The following is a 26,499-nucleotide window of genomic DNA, read 5'->3' as shown; positions in this document are numbered from 1 at the left end:
CTCACTCCCTCACCTCCACTGTCAGCCTGCCCACACTATGACAATCACAAGCCAGCCCTCCCCACTCATCACTCCTAATTCCCCCTAATGTTCTAATTTTTCCCCGTGAACTTACCAGGTAAATAGGACATTGCATCTTATTTTGTTTATGAGGGGGAACCCAAAATAATTGGAATTTATTAATTAAAAATTGTGTACTTATTCTTACATGTTTAAAGTTCAGTGACCTTCCAAGTATTCTCCATTCCAATACACCTATCAAGACATTTTTTCCACTTCTCAAAACAGTTTTTGAGCTTGTCAATTTTGACACTTTTTAGTGCTTCTGCCATTTTTTGTTTTACCTCCTCCACATGAGCAAAATATTTCCTTTGGAAGACTTTTTTCATCCAGGGAAAAAAAGCAAACAAAAAAAAGTCCCCTCAAGACGAGTTCAAGTGAATAGGGAGGGTGGGGCATGGGGGTCATGCCATTTTTTATCAAAAACTGCTGAACACTCAGCACAGTGTGGACAGGTGTGCCCATAAATCACCCATCATGAAATGGGCAAACACACTAAAAGAGCCTTCCAAAAAAAATCACTGAAGCAAAGCACAGCCTCTCCCAACGACAGCTGGTGCACCAATACAGCTGGGTTCCTAGACCCTCACCAAGCAGGGGAAGCCTGTACTACAAAGGACCCGCCCTCCAGAAGATAATTCCAGCTTTTTAGGGTCCCCCCCCCTTGTACTGTCAAGTCTTCTCCTCCCCAATAAAATGTAAGCCCCACAAAGGCAAAGATTTTGTCTATTTTGTTGACTGATATATCCTCAGTGGCTAGAAGAGTGCTGAGAAGATAGGAAGCACTTGGGAAATAATCTGTTGAAGAATGACTGAATGAATGCATACACAACTGCATATATAATAGACTCAAAGCAATATATTTTTGTGTTCCCTCTGTATATCAGGTAAAACTGAACTTGATTTTAATTAGCCAAGAGATCATATAAATATATGCACGCATAGCTATGCAAATTACTCTCCATTTCCCCCTTCGATGTCTCAATCACTAATACATAATTACCTGCATCTTCCAATAGAGCACAGGGCGATGGGATCACCCACCACAGCAACCAGGGACTGTGCTCTGGTGATGGCAGTGTTGAGAAGTTTGTAGTTGGATAAAAAACCGTAATCTAAGTCCTCTGTGGAATCTTCCAGCAGTTGCTCTTTCTTTTTAATTGGTGTCTGTTTATGTTTACAAGTATGCCTTGTACGTACTGTGCTAAGAAACAAAACTCTAAATTGTTTTCCTATTAAAAAAAATAAAGAAGACTTAGGATTGTTATTCTGAACCACTAATAAAATACATTTCTTTTATTTTTAACATTATTGCTAAATGACAAGTATTGGTAAGGATGTGGATAAACTGGAACTCACACACTGCAGGTGAGAATGTAAAATGGTATATAAAATACTATGAAAAATAGCCCTGACTGGTGTGGCTCCGAGGATTGAGCACCAGCCTGCAAACCAAAAGGTGCTGGTTCGATTCCCAGTCAGGGCACATGCCTGGGCTGCAGGCCAGGTCCCGAGCTGGGAGCATGCAGGAGGCAACTGATGGATATTTCTTTCTCCCACACATTGATTTTCTCTCCCTCTCTTTCTCCCTTCCTTACCCTCTCCCTAAGAATAAATAAATATAGAATTAACATACGATCCAACAGCTCCACTTCTGGAAATCTACCCAAAAGAACTGAAAGCAAGCACTCAAACAGGTATGTGTGCACCCACATTCATAGCAGCGTTATTCACAAGAGCCAAAAGGTGAACAGAGTCCATCAACAGATGAACTGATAAGCAAAACGTGGCATCTACCTATAATAAAAATTACTTAGTCTTAAAAAATAAAGAAATTCAGATCCATGCTACCACCTGGATGAACCCTGAAGACATTATGCTAAGGAAATAAGCCTGGCACAAAAGGACACACAGTGCACTTAAATGAGGTACCCAGGGCAGTCAATTCATAGAAAGTACGATGGTGGCTGCCAGGGGCTGGGAGAAGGGAGGTGGAATGCGCACATATAAATGGTGAAATTATAATTTTATTTTTTAAAACTTTAGTATTATTGCTGAACCCAAACTTAGTGATTATCTATTCCAAGGTCCCACTCAGAACAAGGAACTTTCCTTGAAGCAGGGTTGCCTAGCCTCCCGCTGATCACGGCAGACACAGCTGGGTCCATAAGGAAGCCTCACTGAGTCTAGTTTGTACAACATGTATTTAATGCTCTTTCTCTTAATAATACACTTTATTCTCTCATTCTGTGACAGATCTCCAAATATCTGATTATAGTTTTCATGTCAATCTCTAGTCTTCTCTTCTCTAGGCCCAATAGTCCTAGTTCTTTCAACCATTCCTGACACCCATGTGGCAGTTTCTAGACCAGTAACTAGATCTCCTTTGGGTGCTTCTTAGTTTACTAGTAATGTTCCTTCTAAAATACACCCAAATTCTGGGTGATCTGGACAACACATGGTATAGAGCAGCTATTCCGCCCCCCCCCCCCGCCCCATGATTTAGAAACTGTATTACTCTTACTATTGCATATTACCATGAAACCTAAGATGGTACCGAGCGTTTTTAGCATTTACACCATAGTGTTTTTTCATATAGTTAAAAGCACGAATTTTACAGCAAATAGTTGCTGGTAACTACATTCACTTAGGAAAGTCTATAGATGAAAAACAAGCTGTGCCTTTAAAAATGCATTTAAACGGAACTTGCTTGATAGATACAAATGTGTAAAAATCTTTATGAACAAATTAGTCCTCAGGTAGAGTATAACAACAGCAGGTATTGTATGCTATAAATATGTGTGGCATTTATACAATTACAGTTGTTGAAAAAGTTCATTTGTTCATATGTCTTTTACTTGGACGTAAAAATTTAATGAACATGTATATGAGCTCGACCTTTAACTGCCAAATTTGGCGTTAAAGAACTTGATATGAAACGAGGACATAATTACTTGTCCAGAAAAGAGATCCTGAGGATTAAAAATCCAATGTACACACACTTTACAACTTAAGCATCTGAATAACTCCGTTCATTTCAATTACCACTCACCTTGGACATTTAGCACCCTTTCTACATTAACGTCAGATAACCTCTTTTTCCGAAGTTCAGCCCGTATCCTGAACACCTGATCCGCATACGGAGTGACCACCCCGATACTGCCGTCATCCAACTTCCCCCACGCTACCGGCCACTTCCTTCTTAACTCCTCCACGCGTTCCACCACTTCAAATACCTTTAAACAAACACACACGTACATATGCAAGTTAGACAAGTGTTTAGAGAAAAGAATATGATCACTGAAGTAGATGTACAAAGGATTCCATTTTAGCCAATTTTAAAATTACCTCTAAATAAGTCTTTGTAAGAATAAAAACATTTTATTTACATTTCAAACAGTAAACTTTACAATAATGCATCCAGTGATAACATGAAAATCAGAGGCAATGTAATTGACAATAGGCCCCACCCTTTACCCAGTCTCCTCCATTCTTAAATGGGGATAGGTACAAGTTCCTGTGTGGCACAAAAAAAGGAAAAGAAGGAACAGATAAATGTGGAAGTAAAGTGTCCATATCTCATGAGAATTTAGTTAGTTTAGCCCTGACCGGTGTGGCTCAGTGGGCTGGGCATCGTACCACAAAGCAAAAGGTGGTCAGTTCGATTCCCAGTCAGGGCCCGGGCCTGGCTTGTTGGCCAGGTCCCCAGTGGAGGGCACGCGAAATGCAACCAATTGATGTTTTTCTCTCTCTCTCTTTCTCCCTCCCTTCCCCTCTCTCTAAAAGTAAATAAATAAAATCCTTTTTATAAAAAAGGAATTAAGTTAGTTTAAATCTGAGGTTGATTCTGATAAGATGAATACTGTAAGCCCTAGAGAAACCACTAAGAAAACAACTCAAAAAGTAGTTAATAATATTGTGAGCTATGAATTCAGTCGGAATCAAGAAAGAATAAAAGGATGCTCTTTCTTACTTTCATTCCACCATGTTAAGCATGTGAAAGACACAAATTCAGGTGATAGACAAACACATGATATAAAACAAAAAGCATGTCCCTAAACAAAGGTCAATTATACACTGCAAACAGCTCCAGGTTCTTTAATTTTACTTTTAATTTCATTCTCTGTGCTAAGGTCCTTATGACTGTAAGTCTGTGTGAGACTATATTATTTTCATAATAATGAAATCTAAACCATTCTCAAATCTTATAATGTCCTCCTAAATTTTATCAGAACTTTCATAACAGAAAAAAAATCTCATTGCTCTAGAACAGTGATTTTCAACCGGTGCGTCGTGACACACTAGTGTGCTGCAAGAATGTTTAAAACATGCAGTACCTGACTATTTAGTCAGGAGCAACGACCTCTTTTCCCTTAGACTGTCAAATAAAAAAATGACAACAGCCAACACAGCAATACCTGTCCAGTGTGAATCAAAAACACTTTTTTTTTTTGCTGTCCTGCAAAATTTGAGTAGTTTATAGGTGCCACAAGATGAAAAAAGTTGAAAGTCACTGCTCTAGAACACAAAATAGATCTGAGTTTCCCTTAGAAATGGTCTATTATCAAGAGAAGTCCAGGGCGTCTAAAAACATTTTCCTGTCCAAACATGTCTACACGGATATTCAATACTTGGAAGGTCTAGCCTATAAACCAAACAGCATCTGCCCCCAGCCCAAACAAGACCTATACCGCTCCGCCAGCGCCAGTGAACAAGGGTCCGTTTTGGCCCCTGAAGAAAGAGCCCTGGGGGCAGTACGTCTCACAGGTTTTCACTGGCGTAATTCATGGGGCTGAAGAGTGACTGAACCACCACGTTCTGGTAGTGAAGTTTAAGGTGGCTTAAATTTCTCTAAAGTTACGTGTTTAATATTTAAAAGTCACACAACTCTCACCTTTGTGTTTTAAATATGAAAAATATTTCTCCCCCCAAAAAAATTTTAATAAAATTGACAATTCAGAATGATGCTCCTTATGTGTCCTGTAGCTTGTAGGTCTCCTGGGAAACATGGCATGTCACCATGAAGGAACAAGTAGCCCAGGCTGAGAAGCTGAGCCTCCGGCAACACCAACCCCCTCAGGATCACAGCAGCCCCAGCTCTGACCCTGCGGGTCGCAGCAGGACCCCCAAGCCTTCTGGGTTTCAAGCCTGCCTCTCCCTGGCAGCACTCATCCCTCCCACGGCTGGTTTCCTAGTTTCCAGGCCAGTGGTTTCCAGTCTGAGTGTAAAGTAACAAAGGAGACCCTAGAGTTATTTGTCAGTATTCAAACATTTAAAGAAAAGTTTACCTTTCTTACTAAAATTAAATGGCACAGGCTAACTAAAATGTCAAGTTTCTTTGCTTCTGGCTAGGATTTTAACAAGCAGGTACTATCGATTCTCTTGTACTAACTTCTAACTAATGGCCTCTGGTCAATTTTTTCAAGGAAAATTGAATTACAGAATAAAAGCCATCTCTTTGAAAATAAAATGAGTGAAGCACAGGACTCAAGGAAGTCAGGCAGGCAGATAAGGCAGATCGAGAACCATTCCCCCAATGAGCAGCCATGCACACCCCCACCCACGGCTGTCCTGAAGCCCAAACCTCCACTCGCTGGGATGGCCAGAACTTATGCAAAGGGCCTCGGACGACTTCACCAGGGTTTGTCTGCTGCCTGATCTGACCCCCACACTACTCACATTCTCTCAAAGACAAAAAAGTCAAACTGTAAGTACCACACAAGTTGTAGCACATGGTGGGTCAGCAACATCATTATCTCGGTCTGGTGATCTCTCTGGAGCACAGGATTCTGAATTCAAGTCTTAACTCATTTAAAACGATACCTCATTTGAGCATGCACCATAAAATGTAATCATAGGCTAATTTAGATGGCTAACAATAATATACATAAAATAATACTAGCTTTTCTTTTCAATGAAGTCATATGTTTTCTATTTTATCATAAGACAAAATGTAAATCAGTTTTTGTTTCCCACAGGAGATTCGTGTTAACAAATCAATTACACAAGAAAGAATAAGTTTTATATACTATCTACATGTAAATGAAGTCAACATGCTACAGAGCGGAGTCCCCAAGGAGATGGGTGGGGCTTTGACCACAGAGAGGCGACAAAAAGCTTACAGGGCCTGAGTCACAGGCCGCTGTCAGGCATTTAAAACTAAGGTGGCAGCCATTAAGGATGGGAAGGACACACGGTTTGCAAGGAGGCTGGGGATGCCACGAGGTTTGCAAGGAGGTAGAAGGGGAGAACCACGTGGTTCTGAATTAAGAGCTGGAGGGCACCGTGAGACAGGCACAACCTCCCCAGTCAGGAACGAATGATTGGGAGCTGCCGGTAAAACTGAACTGTGTCCGGGAAGTGGGGAAACGGGACCTCTGACTTTTCTATTCTAAAACTAGCCTGGTTTGGCAGGGGGGGGCAGAACTATGTGTTTGTGAGTGTTTTAAAGAAATAAGACTTAACGGCAGAAATCCATTATTAACCTAAATCTGTATAGCCTTTAAATAAACAATTCCTTTTCTTTTCGCCAAACTCTGATATTGAGAGTTACGCTTCTGGCGGCAGGCAATCGAGCCCCTCATACCTGAGCAGCCCGTGGGTTCTGTTTCAGTCAGGGCAGCCCGTGGGTTCAGTTCAAACATACAGTAAGGTGTCAACCCAAAATTTTAAATAATGCTGAACAAGACCAGACTATGTGATTGCATAATATTAGCAATTACAAAGGGTACCTCTGCATTATTATAAAAAGCTGTGCTGTTTTTTTCTTGTACATCTTCCCCTCGTGCTGTAAAGAAAGTTAGCGGGTAGAAATCTTTGTGTGCTGGTTGCTTTCCACTGGCCATCAGTTTGCCCTCATAGAAGAGCTCAGAGGTGTAGCTGCAGAAAAAAGACCAAAGCAAATAAATAAATAAAGAGTAATCTCTCATCAAAATTAAATTCACCCATAAGAAAAAAAAAATCAGTCAATTCTAATAATGTTGCTTTATGTCCATGATTAATTTTAATCCAAGCATCTAATACCAACGAGGCCAAGATTTTCTCCAAAATTACAGCAATAACATCAGAGCAGGCTCCCGATACACCACTGCTAAACGGACTGATTTAGGTAGGTACAAAGCCAGAACACAGAAAGAAAAAGATATGTCAACGGTTCATACCAGATGAGAATCTTGCCCTACGAGGAAAGGTGCTAGCTAGTATGTTTTCTTGGTTAATACATTTTATGCTATATGTACATCATACACATGCAAACGAGGATACATAGATACTGAAACAACACACACAAATGAAGGACATTCTAATCTTCAACAATAAAATGAATATCCCTTGCCGATGAAAATACTATCTAGTACTTGATTCATCACTGACTGTAGCAAATGACTGGCAGCAACAAAAGGCATCACGTGTTGGGATATTAATAAAGCCACAGTTAAATCTAAATTTTTATATCTATCCTATTGCTCTCAGAGAAACTTAAAAATGGTTTTCACATGACTGACACAATCAACATTATTAAATGATACTAAAATTTAAAACACTAAGTTTTGGTGGAAATGGGGGCCTTCCAGAGTGCTGGTAATGTCCTGTTCAATGACCTGGATGCCCGTTACATGGGTGTGCTCAGTTTAGAACTGTTCACTGAGTTGTCACTTATGATACTTCTTCCTTTTATGGATGCACACTGTATTTAATAGAATCCTTTAAACACTTGATTACTAAGTTTCATGGTTTTCCTTCCTCCCTTCCTTTTCTTTTCTAACAGATCCCTTGTATAACAGACAGACACAATAAGCAAACCACTATTTAGTTTGTCAATGTATTTATTACATCACGTAATTTCACAATATATTATATATTCAGCACAGAAAAATATACCATAGCTAGTGGAGCCTAAAGTTTTAGTTTCCAGAATTGTCCTACTCTATGAAAAATCACAGCTCTGACTTTTGAAGTTTTCTTTTGCAAACACAAAAGTAAACCTAATTTGCATCTCCGTCTAACTCTGCTGGGACTAATGTGTCCCTAGTAACAATGCTGTTTGGTGCCCCTTCCCCTCTGAGCACAGGAAGTGGGAGACAGAGGGCCGTTCACACCTACTTGATGATCGCTTCATGGGAGCGGTAGTTCTCACAGAGGAGGATCCTACAAGGAAACTCGGCAGGGTAATGCTCATAGAGCCGATCCAGTAATGACACATGAAGGTTTCTTTCCCTGGCAAACTCACTGTAAACAAAAGGACTGAGCTGTAACAGACAAACATACAGAGAAAACTTCATTAAATATACAAATAGTATTCTTTAACCTACTCATTAAAAAGTCCACTATGCTGAAATGTCTGATGTACTAGAAACCACAACATGCTGAATGCCAGAATAAGCAGAGTCAAAAATGTTTTCTATGAGCAATTTTACTGCCATAAAGAACCACGTTAAAATTTCTACCTTTTCATTTCACTCTATCAACAGTGACCTCGAATTTCTACACACAGGTTAATAAAGGGCTCCTCCAACATAATAAATTCCTACTATTCGGTAATTTCAAGAGAGCAACCCATTGCCATCATTGGGAGAGCCAGTAAATCAGTTATTTCACTAAAATTGATCAATTACTTAAAGCGGTAAGCTGGTAGGATATTTTGCTCATGAATAATTTTTTTTAATGATTAGCAAAATAATCTTCTCTTTCTCATAATGAAGTACAAGGAGCCATTCTTGATTACACCTCTGACAGTTAAAGAACAAAATTAGACTACTTTTGGCAAAGAAACGGAAACACAATTTATTCCTCTGTACATTCAAGTCTTCCCTAGATGCCGTGACAGCTACAATACTACACAGGCTCAACGTTAACTATGGCAGAAGATGCTCATAAAACAATTTTAATTAAAAAGTTATATTTCTCTTTCATGCATAGGTATGCAAATACATAAATCAGACATGTTTTGAGACTTTGACCATTATTTTTAATTAAGCACTTCATTTCTTATGATAGCAAAAAATTAACCTTTAAGGAAAACAAATGTTAGAACATGACTTGTGGAATTGTAAAAACAGTAACTGAAATTTAAATTTGCTTTATAAAGAAAATAATCAAATATTTATACTATAGAGAACTGAACTTCAAATTAAAACATGAAAATGCTGTCAGACATGGACGACTTGTTTAGAAGGAAAAAAAGTAACGGGATAGCAATTTTCCTTCAGAAATACCAGTCTTTCCCACTATTAGTTGAGAAATATTTAAAGTACTTAAACTTTAATACATGGCACAATTTCAAAGGATGTTTCTGAAAACAGACTATTAAGCATCAAAATATAATTCCAAGTTCCCTCCAACAGGATGCTGCAGAGGGCACCTACCTGCATGTGGTCACCGGCCAGGACTATCCGAGTGTTTTTAGTTGCTAATGCTAGAGGCATAATGGTTTCACACTCCATGGCCTGGGCAGCTTCATCTAACAGAATGTGCGTAAAAAACCCTACAAATCACAGTGTAAACACAGTAAAGCATATTAAAGCAGCAATAAAGGTCGGAGTAGTGTTTTTGTTTTTCATTTCTGCTAAGGAAAGAGTTTAGTGTGCTAATTTAAGAGTTGCAAGTATGTTTAATGGCAATCATCAAATTAAATTACTATCTAAAAATTAGAGGTTAAAAGGAGTAACTATTTTATTCAATAAGAGATACATAAATGGCATCTGGTTTAAAGCCCTCAAGACTAACAGCTGAATCACTATATTTAAAAATATTTTTAAAATACCAGATAGTGGCTTTTCACCAAAAAGAAGGGCTGCCAACTAAAACACTTAAGTACCAAAGGCCTTCCACCACCATGTATTTGGTGAAACACCAAAAATAAAGCAATGGTAGTTTGTAACTTTAACCTAAATCTGCGCATTAGACATTAAAATAAAGAAAGTAATACCCAAAATCTAATATAAAGGAGAAAGTTATAATCTAACTTTGAAATAAAGGTTATTATTAGCATATTCACTGATTTAATCATTTATGTTTATTTTGTGTGTTTGTGTATATACAGGAGCAAAAGTAGGTTTACAATTGTGAATATGCAAACCAGTTTAACCTTGTTATTATTTATTAATTATTGTATTATTTTGCATGAGAACTGTAAACCTATTTTTGCCCCACTGTGTATATATAGAAAATATATATAATTTTTTTAGTCTAAGACCCTACCCTGAAAAAAATCACCAGTCTGAAAAAAAAACTAATAAATATCAAAAATGCACATTTTTAAAAGTCCCCCACATGCAAACTCCTACAGTAGGAGGCATCCTACATCCTGGCTGCTACTGCCTTTCTTACCAGCATACAGAAATCTGTGTACAGCATTGTACAGAAAAGAATAAAAGTCCCTTTGCCCCTTAAAGAGGGGAAGGAGGCAAAAATCTCCTTGCTACCTCAATGTGGAGAGAAAAAGCTATCCCCTACTGCCAACTCACAAACATAGGAAGGGGGCCCTCTTTTCCAACATAGCAAGGAACACAAAGTAGTTTCTCAATAAAATGATGAGTTATTAAACTCTGAATGAATCAGCCTACTGTGAGTTGGCCCAAGAACCTAATCTCTATTTCCAACCCTATTTCTATAAATATCAACGCGTTCCAAGCAATTTGTTCATACAACTTTCTAATGCAACTTCTTTTTAGGTGGGAAACTTTCTAAATCTTACTCAATAGCAAGATTTCCATTTCAACAAATAGCTATAGCTATGGTTGAAGTACAAGTATTAATGATTGTTGTCTAATTACCCACAGTGGCCCAAGCAAGATATGGGACACATTCATTTTTATCCCTGTTAAGAGAATTTGTGCTTTTTGTTCCACAAGACTAATTAAGAAAGATGATTACATAAACATAAAATTAAAATGGGGGAAAAAATTGAGACTAGTGAAAAAAATCTACCGTTTTCATTAGATAATATTTTTATTAAATAGAGCTAGGCTTGAATCAGGAACTGGAAAAATCATGAAATTATTGTGTATACCTATTGCTTAAGTTAGTAAAGGTAACTTGAATTAATAAACTGCTTTAGCCTAAGCCCTGGTTTTCTTATCTGTAAAATAACCCCCCCAGAGTTGACATGAGAATGAAGTGAAACGAAGTATAAGCACCCAGAGCAAAGCACAGTCTAAGTGTTCTTCAAAAGCCTTGTTCCTCAAAGTCCTTCTTTACTCCTTCTCACAAAACTGTACTGTTCAGGAGGTTTGGGTATTTAATCTCTACGGCAAATTATGCAGAGTATAATCATAAAGTAATGAGACTGATGGTTAAATAAACATACCAAAATTTACATTTCAAATAAGTGTTGTTCCATTCAAAGAAGTCAGTTGGGAGGTAATAAAACTCATTCCAATGATGCAGTCACTGTTCAAAACATTTTTGAAACTCTGCTTTTGGAACTGCCCTCACCAGCCAGCTATGAGCTGCATGCACAAGAAAATAAGTCTCATTACTGGGAGGCACGTCTCTCTCTTTTTTGTCTTTTTACCCCTAATGGTATTGCTCAGTTTAATTCCCTACCTATCTTATTTATGTCTCAGGAAGACATGTCTCAGAAACACTTCTAAGCTTTTCTCAAATTAAATCTACCCTCCAAAAAGAAAGTTTGGCCACCATTCATTCATTTCAGATACAGGGAGGTTTATCACGGGCCTCCAGGTGTCTACACCCCCGGCTAAGTGCCAGGAATGCCAGGTGAACAGAGCGGGCTCTGCCTTCCAGGATATTCAAAAGAATTTGTCACTGGCTCTGAAAGCAATTCCAAAAGGAGAGAGCAAAAAAGTGCTGAACGTCAACAATTATAAGATGGCAGTAATAAATGAATATTCTTCCAAAGCAGCTAACAAAGCGATACCACCTTCTGATGGTTAAGTTCTGCCATCAAACTTATCAGAATTTGTCACCTTCTATCTGTACTTTGCGTAAGATTAGTTTAATTTCACCTAGTTCCTGTCTTAAAATAATTTCAATAGTATGTAAAAAAAACCTATCATTTTTGTCTCCACACTATACAACACAAAAGTATTTTAAAACAGAAACTTGAGAAAACTGTAGAAAACACCAACACTCTCCAATTTTGAATTTTTTACATGATCAACAGTAAATAAATACCATCGGGTCAATTAGAGAATAAATAAAATAGCAGTTACTAAAATGTCTAAAATGTCTAAACTAGAGGTTGACCATTTTTGTTGTTTCTTTTAGAGGACCAAACAATATAAATTTTAGGTTTTGTTGGCCATCCCATCTCTTGCAACTATTCAACTAAGCTGTTATAGCACAAAAGCATCCAGAAGTAATAAACAGGTAAATACATGGGCATGGCTGTGTTCCACCCAATAACATTTTATTCACAAAATCAGACAGCAGGCCACAGGCTGTGGCTGGCCATGCCCCCACCCCACCCCGGTCTAGATTGAATGTGGACGCCCTAAGTATTTAGAGAGACCCCCCTATCTGAGTCAGCATACCAGGTTCAAGGTCCAACTGACAGAGGTACTGAGAAGTATTCAATGTAACAACCACCACTCGGTGCTTAAGAATATCTTCTTTCTGTGGCATCTGAAAGGTGGAATGTGCGCTTGAGATCAAACAGTACTGATGCACAACTGGGTGAACAGTCTTTACCCAGCGGTTTCTGAAATATACCCTATAAAAGAAGACAATATTTCCTATTTGTATTTATTAAGATCTTTCCAGTACCTGATTATTAAAATATTGATATTATAATTTAAGACTACAATATCTGGAAATTAGCAAATAAATCTGATAACCATTAACACTCTACTGGATTAGAATCTAAGACTTCCCCTACCAAAAAAGATTCAACAGAAAGTATACGCACTACCATAAACAAACACCTAATGATTTTTGTGTTCAGATGAATCTTACAATAAAATGACACGCAAACAGTTTCATTATATATATATATATATATATAAACTATATATATAGTTTAAGTTCAAAGCATTCCCATTTGGGTTACCTTTTTCCTAGAAAATTCTTAGAAAAACATATTTATTCTATTTTAATTATCTATGCTATTTTACAACACTTACATGCTTAAATTAAAGTTATCGGCATTTCACTTTAGAATATATTTTTATACCTATATTTAAATAGATCTCTATCTAATGTTCTAGAAATGTAAAAATATAAATTTTGGATAATTAGAAAATCTTAAGAAATACGATTTCCTCTATTAATTGCAAAAGAAAAATATCAGTAGGCCTCATGCAACAGAGCACTAAGATGGTACAGAAACAACATTTCCATCTATCCACTCACTTCACCCACGCATCTCTAACCTGCTCATGTAACAAAGATCGTCTGGGTGTCTGCTATGCTCCACCACAAAGGCAAATCCCAGGCCTGCAAGCTGTCCTAAAGGCATCAGATTTACTTCAATTTTAATGGAAAGCCAGCAGAGTTCTGACAGGACAGTCATATAACATGGCTTATGCTGTTCAAGGACCACACTGCTTCTCTGGACCGAGCACAGCTGCGGGAAGGAGGACCTGGACGGCGGTGTACTGGTGAGTGTTGAACAACCAGCCCTGGGGTTGGGATGGGACTCATCTGTGGTCTGCTGATCTCTGTGGTATGAAACCTACTACCACGGCCAATTTCAAGCTACCAAAATGATGCCACTGAACGTGAACTTGGGAAGACATGCACATAACTGGCTCGCACACGCTCGTACCGCTGGTCGCAGCACCCCGCTGACTGGCACAAAGGCAGGAGCAGGGCACGGAAACAGGGAAGCCAGCTGGGAGGCTGCTGGACAAGGCTGGGGGCGTGGGAGGGCAGTAACGGTGGAGGCGTGGAAGTGGTCAGATTCACGATACAGTTTGAGAGTAACACCGACAGAACTGACTGATGAACGAGGAGTGGACTTTACGAGCAAGGTGGCTCCGTGCCTGTGAAACTAGATGAACGCCAGCAGTGTTTACAAAGGGGGTGAAAGGCAGGACCAGGTCTGCGGTGGGACCTGACATTTCCGTTTCGGACATACTCAGCAGTGGACGCCCGAATGGAGATGTCCGGTAAGCAGGGGTCTATGCACGTTTGGAGGTCAGGAGAGTGCCTGGGACGAGAAATGTACAACTGAAATAATACCTCGACCCTGAGACTTAGACGAGCCACCTGGAGAGTAAGTATGGACTGAAAACAAACCAGATGAAGGAGGACTGGTGGCCCACGCCAACATTTAGAGACTGGGAGAAGGAGAGCGAGGAAGGAGCAGTCAAAATGGGAGAGAACTCAAGAGAGTGTGGGGTCGAATCCAGGGACGTGAACTTCCGTGTCATTAAATCCTGTGGACGTTTTCCAGGCCTGTCAAGTTACCTGACGTATTAGCAGCACCCAGTTCTGCGGCTGCCCCCTCCCTGAAACACTCCCTTTCCTCGGCTTCCATGACCCAGCCCCGCCCGGGCTTTCCTCCTCCCGCTCTGGGTTAGGGCTTCTTCAGGCTCAGCTGTGGCCTCTCTCAAGCTCTGTTCTCTCCCCGACCACCTCATCCAGGCCCTCGGCTTCAACAGCCTAATGACACGTTTTTCTCTCTCCGGCCAAGACCTCACCTCTGAGCTCCTGGATGCATATCTAACTCTGTATTTAATATTTGTCTCCTCTAAGATATTTCACAGGTAACGCAACTGTAAAACGCACAAAATCTAATCTCATCGTCTTGTAAAATGTGTTGTAACTGTCCATGAAACACTTAAAACTGACTGTCTTCTTTTAAGCAAAGAAAAAAAGTATTTAATAAATGTCCCTAAATATAAATTGTAATTAGGAAAGTAAAGAAATATATATTTAAAACATTACTATGATTGGAAGAACAGTAAACTTGGTGAAAATAACCAATATCACTTCTAAAAGATGAAAAATTTTAAACGTTTTTGGTGTTAATTTTTAAAATGTTACTCAGATCAGCAAAGCAGAATTTACTTTTAAATGAAAAACCTCATTTTACCAACTACCTGAAAAAAATCACTTATAAATTATGATTCAATTTATAGTAATTAAAGTATGCCTATTTAAACATATATATTACTAGAAATTAAACTCTAAAATGCTAGTAGTATATCTCTCCAGCTTATGAGATAATTTTTATTTTCTTCTTTGTTCTTTTCTATATTTTCTTAAATAAACATTTCATGTAAAATGGAAAAAGTGATTTTTCAAATTATTCACTAAATCTAACTCCAAGCACTGTTTCTTCCTCCAAGAAAAAATAGAGTTCTAAGCCTCACTACTAACTTCCCGTTAATCACGTTGGAAAGCTACCTCATGTTGAAGCTAGTACGAGTACAAAGTCTGATCATTAGGTCTCTATTTCCTTAAAAGTATAATATTTTAGTGCTGACTTCAGAAAGGCATAAATATTTTCTCAGTACTTCATTTTGTGCAACATTTAAGGCAGACATGGTCTATAAGGTTATTTAAAACACATTCAAGAACGTTTTCCAAAATCAGAGAATTAATACCACGTAACTTATTTATCCCTAGAAACAAACCATCCTCATATCCCACATGAAGTACAATGATACTTAATATAGGAGATTGTCTAGTAATATAAAATTTTAATGCACTAAAATTTTATTCATGTATTGAATTTATATGTAACAACCACCCCCCAAAAATATTATTACTTAAGATACTATAAAATCAGGAAGACCTGGTCCCAGAAGAAAAACTGGTTCTTTAAAGATCTATATAAAACAACCAATACCGTCTGTTTGTCCGAAAGCAGTAAATGCACACTTTCTCCCTAATATCTATCCACTAAATGATAACTCTGCCAGAACCGGAAACTGATCTTCAGAATCATACACAGAATGAAACTATGCTTTCCTTTCTATTCCACTTGAAAATCTTCTAATTCTAAGGAAGTAACAAGTAAAAACTGAAACTAAATGTAACCTAAAATGGCTTATACAACCTCCACCCCAAATATTTTAAGCTTGAATCCTAGCAACTAATAAGAATTTTATGCATTTTAACCACAAGAAGCATACTTAAAACATATCCACTGCATTAACTATTTAATGTTTATGACTACCTCCACACTTCCTCACATTTACCAGGGCTTCCTCTAAACTCTACTGTGAAAAAGGCAAACTCCTCATCAGTCCTACTCCATACGGACGCCACACCTTCAAGGTCACACGCAGACACTTAATGCCTTCTTGTGCTCCTGGGACAATTCAGACAAAGATGATCTCCCCCGAGTGCTAAGCCATTCTAATTTTCTCTATTCCGTCTCCCATTCCTGTCAAGTTTGTTGTCCATTAGGAAAGTTATAAATTAAACTGAGTTCATGTAATAATAGATGGTGCTACTAAATCCTAACATTTCAATGTCTTAATCCTCATAGGAACTATAGTCACAAGTTAACACCTTTCTTGAAGAGAAAAATTACTGTGAAAATGTAGCATCACATAAAAAAAATACTTGGGTAAGTCAAGCCTTTTCTTATTTTATTCCATTTACCAAGTGAAATAACATAAAATTTGCACTTAAATGTACTCAAATTTTTTTCCATCTAGAGATTTGTGTAGAGGTGACATTTCCTGCTAGAGGGCACGTTTCTGAATTTGGGCCATGACAGCTATACATATGCCCTACTGGAACCTGGCTTAGTCTACATACTTAGATGCACTACAGGGTGAATTATAACCACCAAAACATAACCTTACACGGGAAAGCTAGGCATAATGCTAGTCAAATGATGGGTTTTAATGTTTATCAGCAACACCTCTCCCGCCCCACGTGTCAAACGACCTCTGCTAGGCTGACCAAGATTTGAGAAGCCTTTCCTCCACTGTTTCCAAGCCACGTACACCGTAACTGAGATTTCCATGGTTCCTACCTAACACAGACATAAACACACACGCACACGCTCTACTAGCAATAAAGCAAACAAACATCTCCATTAAAGTAAGAATACTCGCAGCGAAAATGTTACTAGTTATCCAATTTTCATTTATGAGCTAAAAAAGATTAGAATCTGAATCCAACTAGTTATTGATAAGTTTATCCATTAGCAAATACCACAGTTTCACTTATACTGATTGTATACATGTGATGTTTTCTTATTAAACACAATTGGTTTATATTGAAAATAATAATTTCTGCTTTAATTCTCCAGAGTGAAAACAAAGTATAATATAATAAGCTGTGTCTACAGGCCATGCTACTTTTTTCTCTTTTGTTCTTATTTTTTTGGTTAATCTTCATCAGAGGATATGTTTTATTGATTTTAGGGGAATGGGGGGAGAAATATCAATCGGTTGCCTCCCATATATACCCCGACTGCGGCCAAAACTCACAACCTAGGTATGTGCCCTGACTGGGAACTGAACCCACAACCTCTTAGTGTACGGGATGACACTCCAACCAACTCAGCCACCCAGCCAGGGCCTCTTCTGTTCTTTTTAATGCAACTACAAAATCACTGAAATGGCTCTGGTTATGATTATTGAAGAATTAAATAGCAAAAATCTCATTTTTCCATGACTAGGCTCAACAAATAAAAAGTTAGCGAATTATGATTCAAAAGTATGGTTAGAAATTAATTTGTAAACAATAATTGTATTCAAACAACACAGGGCATGATATATTAGTTTGTAAAATGGCAAAACTAAACATTAATTCATATAACAATGAGAGCAAATGGTACAATAAACAATTTAATGATTCTTCATTATTTTCTGAGGAAAAGAATTTTATTCCCCCACAATCCTGTATTTAAGAGCATTTTACATCCATACACACTGAAAGAACCTTTCTATATCAACCTAAAGTTTTCCTGGACATTTTGTATTCTAAATGATAGCAAAAAGTTGTAAATACCAGTCAATTATAGAAATCACTTCAGTATTTCTTACAGTTGCAGAAATCACTTCAATATTTCTTGCCTCTCTAATGTGCAGCTTTTATGAAATTACCCGCATGATCACAGTCAAATCTTATTTCCATAAAGAACTTCATGACTACTCTGCCATGCAAAATATGCTAGAATTTCAATTAAATTTTATGTAAATCATATTTATATTATTTCATCATAGTAGCTTGTAGAGGTACACACCAAAATTAGCTCAGACTGTAACAACATTTTAACATACAAACTTAAAAAAGGATGTCTTTCTCTTTACTTAATGTTTAAGATGTGAATGGTTGAAGATTTTTCAATTTTTCCTTAATTTAAATGGTTTCTTCAAAAGGCATAACCTCCAAATGCCAATGCAGAGTTAAAAGATTTTGGTATTCTCAAAGTTACTAATACTTTATAGACACCTTTTCTTAAGAATAATAGAATATGATACAGATACATAATAAGCCTTAAAAAATACCTGAGAGGTCTTGCCTGGGGATTGCCTGCTTCTACATATGGATGTAAATAATCCTTTATGTAGAGATCAGCAGCACTATTAGAATGGGTGCAAATGAGAATCCTGCTGAAATAAATGGTGCAAATAAAAAGAATGATAAAACACAAAACTATTCAAGCAGTATAATACCAAAAAAAAAAAAAAAAAAAAAAGCAGTGGCCATCTTAACATTATACATTTTCCTCAACCTACTCAGTAACCTCTATCATATTATTAAATAACGCTTTTAGTAAATTATATTACCCTTTATGCTATGAAGGAAATAAGATCCCTAAAAGTAATACTAAATCTAGCATATAAATAAGATTACTTTGAAAAAATCCAACTCCTTGGCTCTAACATACATCATAATTCCTTAGCAGACTGGAGGAGTTTTACTGTCTGTTTAAAAGCTATCATTCTCTACGTTGTCAATTTTTAAAAACAGTATGTTTTTAAGGAATTCAAATTTTAGTACTTTGGGGTTTCGGTATGGGTCGTTTTCTCTCCTCTTCATTTTTACAAATTCTGACAAGCTGGATGAGAACTGTCTAGCTAGCCCCCCCTTCGGAAGCACTCACGCCAGGGACAAAGGCCGGGCCCCGCTCCTGAGCCCGGCGCGCACGCCACCCTCTCACCTCGTCTCCTGCTGCTGGAGCATGTGCTTTACGGCCTGAGCGAGCGTGAACGTCTTGCCTGTTCCGTATGGCCCGATGATGAGAACGGGAGGCAGCTGTATTGAGAGTGGGGTTGTGATGGCCAGAACGGCCTCTTTCTGTTTTGCATTTAGTCGAGGATCCAACTGTTCATCCCATTGTCTAAAGAAAGTAAAAATTTAAGCTATTTTAAACAAATGCATCTTATTAATAAACAGAGCACAACAAACAAGCATCTTGAATTTCACTGAACCATTAAAAATACTGAAATACCATCTATAAAAACAGAAGCTTATTCTAAAACTACTTTTCAGAAAATTACCCAATAGAGTCAGTGTAAGGTATTTTACTATGTGCACAAGACTTTGATAAGTAACCTAAAGACATCACGCACGATTAGTCTAGTTTCTGCCAGGTCTATATAGAGTAATGACAATGTCTCTAAAATGTAGTTTCCCTCTGCTTAGGTATAAGCACTGGATAACTTTTTTTCTGGTAATAATGAAGTACTCATTTCTTTGCATAGCAAATAAAATGCAAAAGGAAAACTGATTTCCAAATTCTAATCCACTGAAAGATCTCTGTAAAATTTAAAATAAGGAAGAAAAAAAAACTTGTATGTCTCTGGTTAAGAAAAAAAATCAAACCTTACTAAGTTCTTAATTCAAAAAATAGTTTTTTAAAGGCCAAACAACATGAAATGTTTTCTAATATTTTCACACGCACAAGTAATACACATAAGTCATATTTTTCAGGGTACAGAACACCTGTCATGGTAGCACAAGTGGCTGCTGTAATGAGATCCAGCTTCCTAGTGTCCCTTCTATGACTTGGCTAAGTTTTGAAGATTTAAATGGCCAGCAGATGCTGAAAGGGATCCAACCCAGTGGAGAATCAACAGCATTCTTTCTCACAACTACAATTAAAATACTAAATAACACAACTATGGTAAAAATGATAAGGATGTGAACCAAAATAGAAAGGGTGTGTAAAGAGATTTAGAAAATTTGCAAAGTGCCTACAAAATAACCCTGAAATAGAAGGACGTGGTATAGTGAAAATTCCCTCTCTATGAGGTTGTGCACTACTTAAACCAGAAAGTAGTTATTTATGGAAAACCTTCTTAACACTTTCAGTTTTTAAAAAAGTATTATAATTTCAAACAAAATTCTCCCCCAAAACATAACACCTTAGAAAACAACTAAGTAAAAAACAAAAGGACTTTGACCAGTCACACTAGATAGATATCCTGGAAGCCAGTCACTAAAACTCAAGCATTTTGCTCCAAAGAGTTAAGCATTAACCAGCTTATTTACTCATAATTCTTCCAGTCCCTGGCAATGTTTCACCTTCTACAAAGGAGGAAGTTGCCATAGGCGACTGCTAAGTATAGATTTAATACAGGTGGCAGACACTATGGAATGGTTATCCCAAATCATCCACAGCACCCTTTCTGCATTTCCTCTGTTGATCTATAACACCCCATTTCCCAGCTTGTTCTGCGGGAGACCCAAGTCTGGTCAATGAGATGTAGGTGGAAGTTCCTCAGAAGGGCTTCTATACCAATACAAAGCCTCAGAAGAAAAAAGCACTTTCTGCTGCTTTGCCTTCTTCCTTAATCTGGCTAAACTGAGCTCATGATAAATAAAACCGGAGCCGCCGCCTTATAATCATGAGGCAACAGGCATCAGGAAGAAAACCAACGTGCTGCGCATGGCAGAGAGAAGGGGACACCGCAGCCCTTGAGAGCACTGAGAGCCCTGCACCAGCCCTGGATCACCTGCCTCTGGGCCTCTCTCTCTAGATGGCGAAGCCACATGTAGGTCAGTAAACTGTTACTGACCCGATATTGACCCGGTATTGACCCGATTACTATGATTCTTTGATACCAACCTCACGGTGCCTTTATCTGTACATGGAAATAATGATACTTTCATCAGATGATTATTACAAAGATCAAATGAGATAATGCATACAAGCTGTTTAGAAAAATAATTGAGCAATAAGTGCTCAATTAATGTTTGCTTCTATTATTGTATTTTCTGAACCTGACCAGTACACTTTCAAAAAACAAGAAAAAATTTTAAAAACAACTTCTAATCTTTCAAATGTAATAAGTTTAATTAACTTATTAATGGAGATATTAGATTATATACATAAGTATAAATCTAAAAGTTAATGACAGATTTGAGTATAATTCTAAAATACATCAATATTTCTTTATATAACCAATTCTACTTCTCAATTACTTCAGTGTAAATAAATGCTTCAGAGTAGATCAGAAATTTTTAACAACGTTGGTCCGCTCTATGGTTTCTGGTTATGAAGGATGAACATTTATAGAAAGCCAAAGAGTAAAACATATGTCTTGATTTATTATGCCACCTACTAAGGAAAGAAGGTTTACAATATACATGCTGAGAAGTCATCTCTGATTTTCACAATTTAAAACAGTATAGTCTCTTCAAGTTTATTCTGAATAAAATAAGTGTTATTTTATTCCCTAAACCAAATTAATTCAAAAAGTTCTTTTTTTCCTGGCCTATGCATTGTTATAGTTAATTTATATACTACATGCCCAAAAATAATTTCTCGACTTCATTTATCTATCTATATTCTACCTTACTCCAGAAAAGATTTCAAATGGCTAATGATTTCTCAGTATGTACCTAGACTCAGATACATTTTGATTACTATTTATAATTATAGTGATATGGAATCTCTGCCTGCTTAAAAGTTTTCTGCTACTTGAAATTTTCTTAGTTAACTATTACAATTAACACTTGCAGTCAAGGGTATTTGAATACATTGTTATGTACTATATAATTTTCAGAAGTTAGCATGTTAAGTAAATGCCGAATACTGGCATGGCCTCACATTTGAAACCCTAATTTCTTCTTTAAATTGAAATTCTTATTAAAGTGCGTCATATATGAATAATGTGCAAGGTCCTGTTGGAGATTCAAAGATAAATACGATGTGGTCTCTTCCTTTAAAAAACTCAGTGAGGCCCTGGCCAGATAGCTTAGTAGGTTAGGAGTATTGGCCCAGTACGCCAAGGTTTCAGGTTCAATCCCTGGCCAAGACATAGACAAAAATCAGCCAATAAGGAACAAGTATAAATGACCCGTGGACATGGATAACTAAATGGGGATTGACTGTGGGAGAGGGGGCGGGGGGTGGAGCAGGGGAGAACAAAGGGGGAGAAATGGGACAACTGTAATAGAAAAACAATTTTTAAAAAAGAAAATGTTAAAATATATTATTTATATGGATTGTTTAAAATATTTTACTTGCTAATAAAAATTACTATGAAACAAAAAAGGAAAACCAACCAATGAACACATCGATAAGTGGAACAAACAGATATCTTTCTCTTTCTCTCTCTCTCAAATCAATAAAGATTTAAAAATTAAAAAATATTTAGTAGGTATTAGACTTATCAGGTCTTAGACTTATATAAGTTTATATAAATGTCTAAAAACTATGCTGTACACCTGAAATTAATATAATATCGAACTTCAACTGTAATTGAAAATTTTTTAAATAATAAAAATTTTTTAAAGTTCAGAGTCTAATAGAACAGCAGAAATGTACACAACTGAGAAATTATGCTTGAAAACACAAAATTCACTGAACTTAACACATAGTAGGCACTCAATAAATATTTGTTGAAATAATGAAATGAAAGGATAAGATTTTCTACTTGAAAGAGTAGTTGACTGGACTAAATCTTGAAAGACAGATCTTTAATAGATCAATACTGAGCAAAGATAATTTCAGGGAGAAAATATCACTTACAAATGAGAAGACAGGGCTAGGGTCGGGAAAATGTGAAGTGTAATGGGTGTAAAGTTTCAGTTCTGCAAGATGAAAAAGTCCTGCGGATGGTCTGCACAACAATGTGAGCATACTTAACACTGCTGAACTGTACACCTAAAAATGACTGATACAGGTTTTATGTGATGTAGAGCTTACCAGAACTTTAAAAAAAAATTAAATAGTGTTTTAAAAGACAAGGTGTCAAATAAGTGTAGGGCAAATTAAACAAACTTCAAGGTAATTCCATGACTAGAGCATGGGAATTTAAAAGGAAAAAGAGTGTGTCAAGTAGAAAAAAGTAAAAAAAATAAAAATAAAAATAAACTGAGAAGATACTGTTGGAAATTGCTGTAAACGAGACCACATAATAGAGTCTGAGATCAGGCTGCTCAGACTTTATCTATGTATCAAGAAGCCTCAGAGATGTATAAGCAGTGGAATGAAATGATTATTTTAGCAAACTCACTCTGAAAGAAATATGAGGGTTGGCCCAGAGAAAAGAGACACAGACAGCAGGACAAAAGACCAACCAGAGAGGACTGAAATAGTCCAGCTCTAAATTAAGCCCAGGCTGTAAGAATGAGAAGAAAGGGAAAGAGCAGAAAAGCTGAATCAAATGAGAACTGAGACGATGTTACTGGATTTTTTCCAATTAGATCAGTGATTACTTTCCAGAGAGTAAGGACGTAGAAAACAGATTAGAGAATGAATAAATAAGAATATTGGAAATATGTAGACTATTCCTGTTAAAGAATTTTGGCAGTAAAAAGAAAAATGGGGATAGAATAGTTAGGGTAAGAGAAAACAAGGGAGAAATTATTTGATGCTGCAAGGCATACTTTGTTTTGTTCTATTTTTAGGACCAGAAGAAATTAAATGTGAGGGGACGAGATCTATGCCACCTCTGGGCCTGGCCCAGAAACATTTCCTACGTGATGCCCTGTGCTCATTCTTCCCCCACCTGCCAGCTGGGCGCCAACACCCAGGGTGACCTTGGAAACCACTTATTGAAGATAACCAGAGCCCCACCAGAGATGGAAGAGAGCCACCATACCATGAGTTGATGGACACAAGTGATAAATAAGTAAGCTAGTATTGTACAGAGCAACTGAGATTTATAAAAGGAAAGAAGATGGGAGTGAGTTGAGCAGGGGCAGAAGTCAAGAGGATAAAGCCCAGCGCAAAGGACGAAAAGAAGGATGTTGGCATGCAGGCGTCACCACTGGTAGACATATCCTATTTAATTATATTATGTAAAGACATCCTGAATAGAATTTCAGTAGAAAAATATTTACACAACTATTAACTTGCGAATAGTTTCTGAAATGATATTTCCTATGATTCTTTCTCCACCTCGATAAATTATAAAAATGTCTTCTATATTCAGAAATTAGTTTAAATTAACTATTTGAAATACTGTAGAAAAGCCTTAATTTTCCCATTCAACATCTACTCAGGAATATTGCTAAATTGCTTGGCATCCTATCAAATTAAGGCTGTTGAGAAAAGCAAGAGAATTCATTTAGACTCAGAGGAAAAGCAAAGAAAAGAGATGATGAAACGCAAATATTTCATTCTAAATGTTCTTACTCTCATTTCTCAACTAATAAAATGTCTCCTGAAGAACACAGAGAAAGTTTCTTACAAAAGCATGCCTGAGTTAGTTGATAGACATTTAATTTAACATTAACGTAACTTCCTTTAATGAGGTATCTTTTTGTACCTGTTGGGACTCCAAGGTATGGTTGGGGTCATAGTGATGTCTGGAAATAAAACCCCATTGTCCTTGACCCTGTCTAGCGCATAATGCATTTCACAGAGGGGTAATCGATTTAACTGAAACTGAAGTTCAACCTGAAATACAAGATAAAAACACATGTTTTTGAAGCACTAAAGAAAATATCAACAATTGCAGCTCACTAGAATACCTTGTGGAGACAACCTTTTGGGGGGGGACAAGTTTAGATTCTTTTAAAGTACAATTATATTCTAATAATGATTATCATGGCTAACAGTTGCTTAGTTTATTTAGTGTCTGGCACTGTACTGAACACTTTACACAGATTATCTCATTTAATAGTACCAATGACGTATATACTGTTATTAACATCATTTTCCACCTAAAGAAACTAAGGCACTTGCAAATTAATCTCTAGATAAAGGTTACCCGATTACACCATTCCTATGAAAAATATCATACATTTGATACAACCAGTAGAACATCTGTGAAATATAATCTCTCGAGTGATAAAAACCAACCCTAAGATACTATCAATTTACAATGAATAAATAATATTCACCACTTTACGGCTAAAAAGAAAAAGATTAGCTTTCCAGTTAAATATGGCAGACTGAACACACAGTCACCTAAGAATCCACAAAGACAAAAACAGGAGCAGATACAACTTCAGATGAGAACTGTCCCAGGGTGCAACTTAGTTTCCTTTAATCAGTTCTTCCATCGCTGATGTAAAACTCTAATCAGAAAGTTTGACTCTGTATAAAATTGGAACATTTCAAACGTTACTTAAAGAGAATCCATTTTCTCTGAGAGTTACCAGAGGTGACTCGGTAAAGCACTTCGGGTTACGTCAGAAGGAGGAAAGCCAAACCAGAAGAGTGTCAGATGGTAAGGAGCCTGCTGCCACACTTCAAAACATACCTGTGTGTCATGATCAGGCCGAAGATTAAGTTCTTCACAGCATTCCCTGGATATCCTTAAAAATATATATTCTTTTGTTTTTTCTTCAATAGTAGCTTCATAAACCTTCTCTTTGGTTCCCTGGGTCTGTACTAACTTCTCCTTAGGGACTGGTAATAAATAAACAGCATTGACTTTGGTCATCACCAGCCGCCCAGCCAAAGTATCTTCAGAAAGTGTTTCCGTGAGCTTAAAGCGACCAAAAAGCTGTCCGTTCTGAGCATACTTTGCTCCTCCAGAAACTCCAGTGAGCATGAAGCTTGCAAGGATCTGCAGCTGCACTTTAAGGTTGAACCTAAATCAGAAGTAGAAAACCAGTTTGAATACTTTACATAAAGGACTTAAAAACTAGAAGAACAAAACCCAATAAATCAAACATAAACAAAAAAAATTAAAACTTCGTTATCAATTCCACTCCACTGAGCTACAAACTACATACTATTTGTCTGCCTTTAATCCAAGCCGGAAACAAACAAAACTCCTGTTCAGTAACAAGACACATACTAAACAACTGTGTTGAAGAATACACACATTTTTAAAAGTATGAGCATTTAAAATGAAGCCAAGTCTGACTTTTTTAGTGGAATAAAATATTACATATAATTACTATGAAAGTATTTGACCACGCCGTTGGAAAAAAGACTTTGCAATCTCCTAGAACCAGAAGGAAATGCGCTGCATTAAAGCTGCAATGTACTTTCATTAAACTGATGCTCTCCAAGTAAATTTTACCAAAAAATTCTAACCATAAAGTTTCTTTCAATACTGTTAATGAATAACATCCAAAATAAATTTTCATTTATGGCTACATCAAGGCAGATCTCATGCAGGAATTAGAACATGTGTATGAAAGAAGCACAAA

The 26,499-nt window shown here is 37.1% G+C and overlaps 1 protein-coding gene across 3 annotated transcripts in view; it reads right to left on the bottom strand.

The window, feature by feature from the left end:
* HELZ (helicase with zinc finger) overlaps window positions 1-26,499 on the bottom strand; it is a 129,279-nt gene that overhangs the window by 46,519 nt on the left and 56,261 nt on the right. For 2 of the 3 annotated variants that reach the window (XM_090291094.1, XM_090291096.1), the window contains exons 14-23: window positions 25,599-25,932; window positions 24,660-24,790; window positions 19,097-19,276; window positions 18,441-18,545; window positions 12,555-12,733; window positions 9,423-9,541; window positions 8,161-8,306; window positions 6,792-6,939; window positions 3,113-3,296; window positions 1,064-1,292 (exon numbers count right to left, since the gene is read on the bottom strand). In XM_090291094.1, the coding sequence (XP_090147220.1) occupies window positions 1,064-1,292; window positions 3,113-3,296; window positions 6,792-6,939; window positions 8,161-8,306; window positions 9,423-9,541; window positions 12,555-12,733; window positions 18,441-18,545; window positions 19,097-19,276; window positions 24,660-24,790; window positions 25,599-25,932 (1,755 nt within the window). The remainder of the gene's footprint in view (window positions 1-1,063; window positions 1,293-3,112; window positions 3,297-6,791; window positions 6,940-8,160; window positions 8,307-9,422; window positions 9,542-12,554; window positions 12,734-18,440; window positions 18,546-19,096; window positions 19,277-24,659; window positions 24,791-25,598; window positions 25,933-26,499) is intronic. The other variant, XM_090291095.1, reaches the window with a different exon arrangement.

Source organism: Furipterus horrens, unplaced genomic scaffold, assembly GCF_987537825.1.
Source record: "Furipterus horrens unplaced genomic scaffold, mFurHor1.1.pri manual_scaffold_11, whole genome shotgun sequence".
NCBI lineage: Eukaryota > Metazoa > Chordata > Mammalia > Chiroptera > Furipteridae > Furipterus > Furipterus horrens.
Note: the sequence above shows the minus strand (reverse complement) of the source record. Positions and strands in the feature narration are given on the sequence as shown.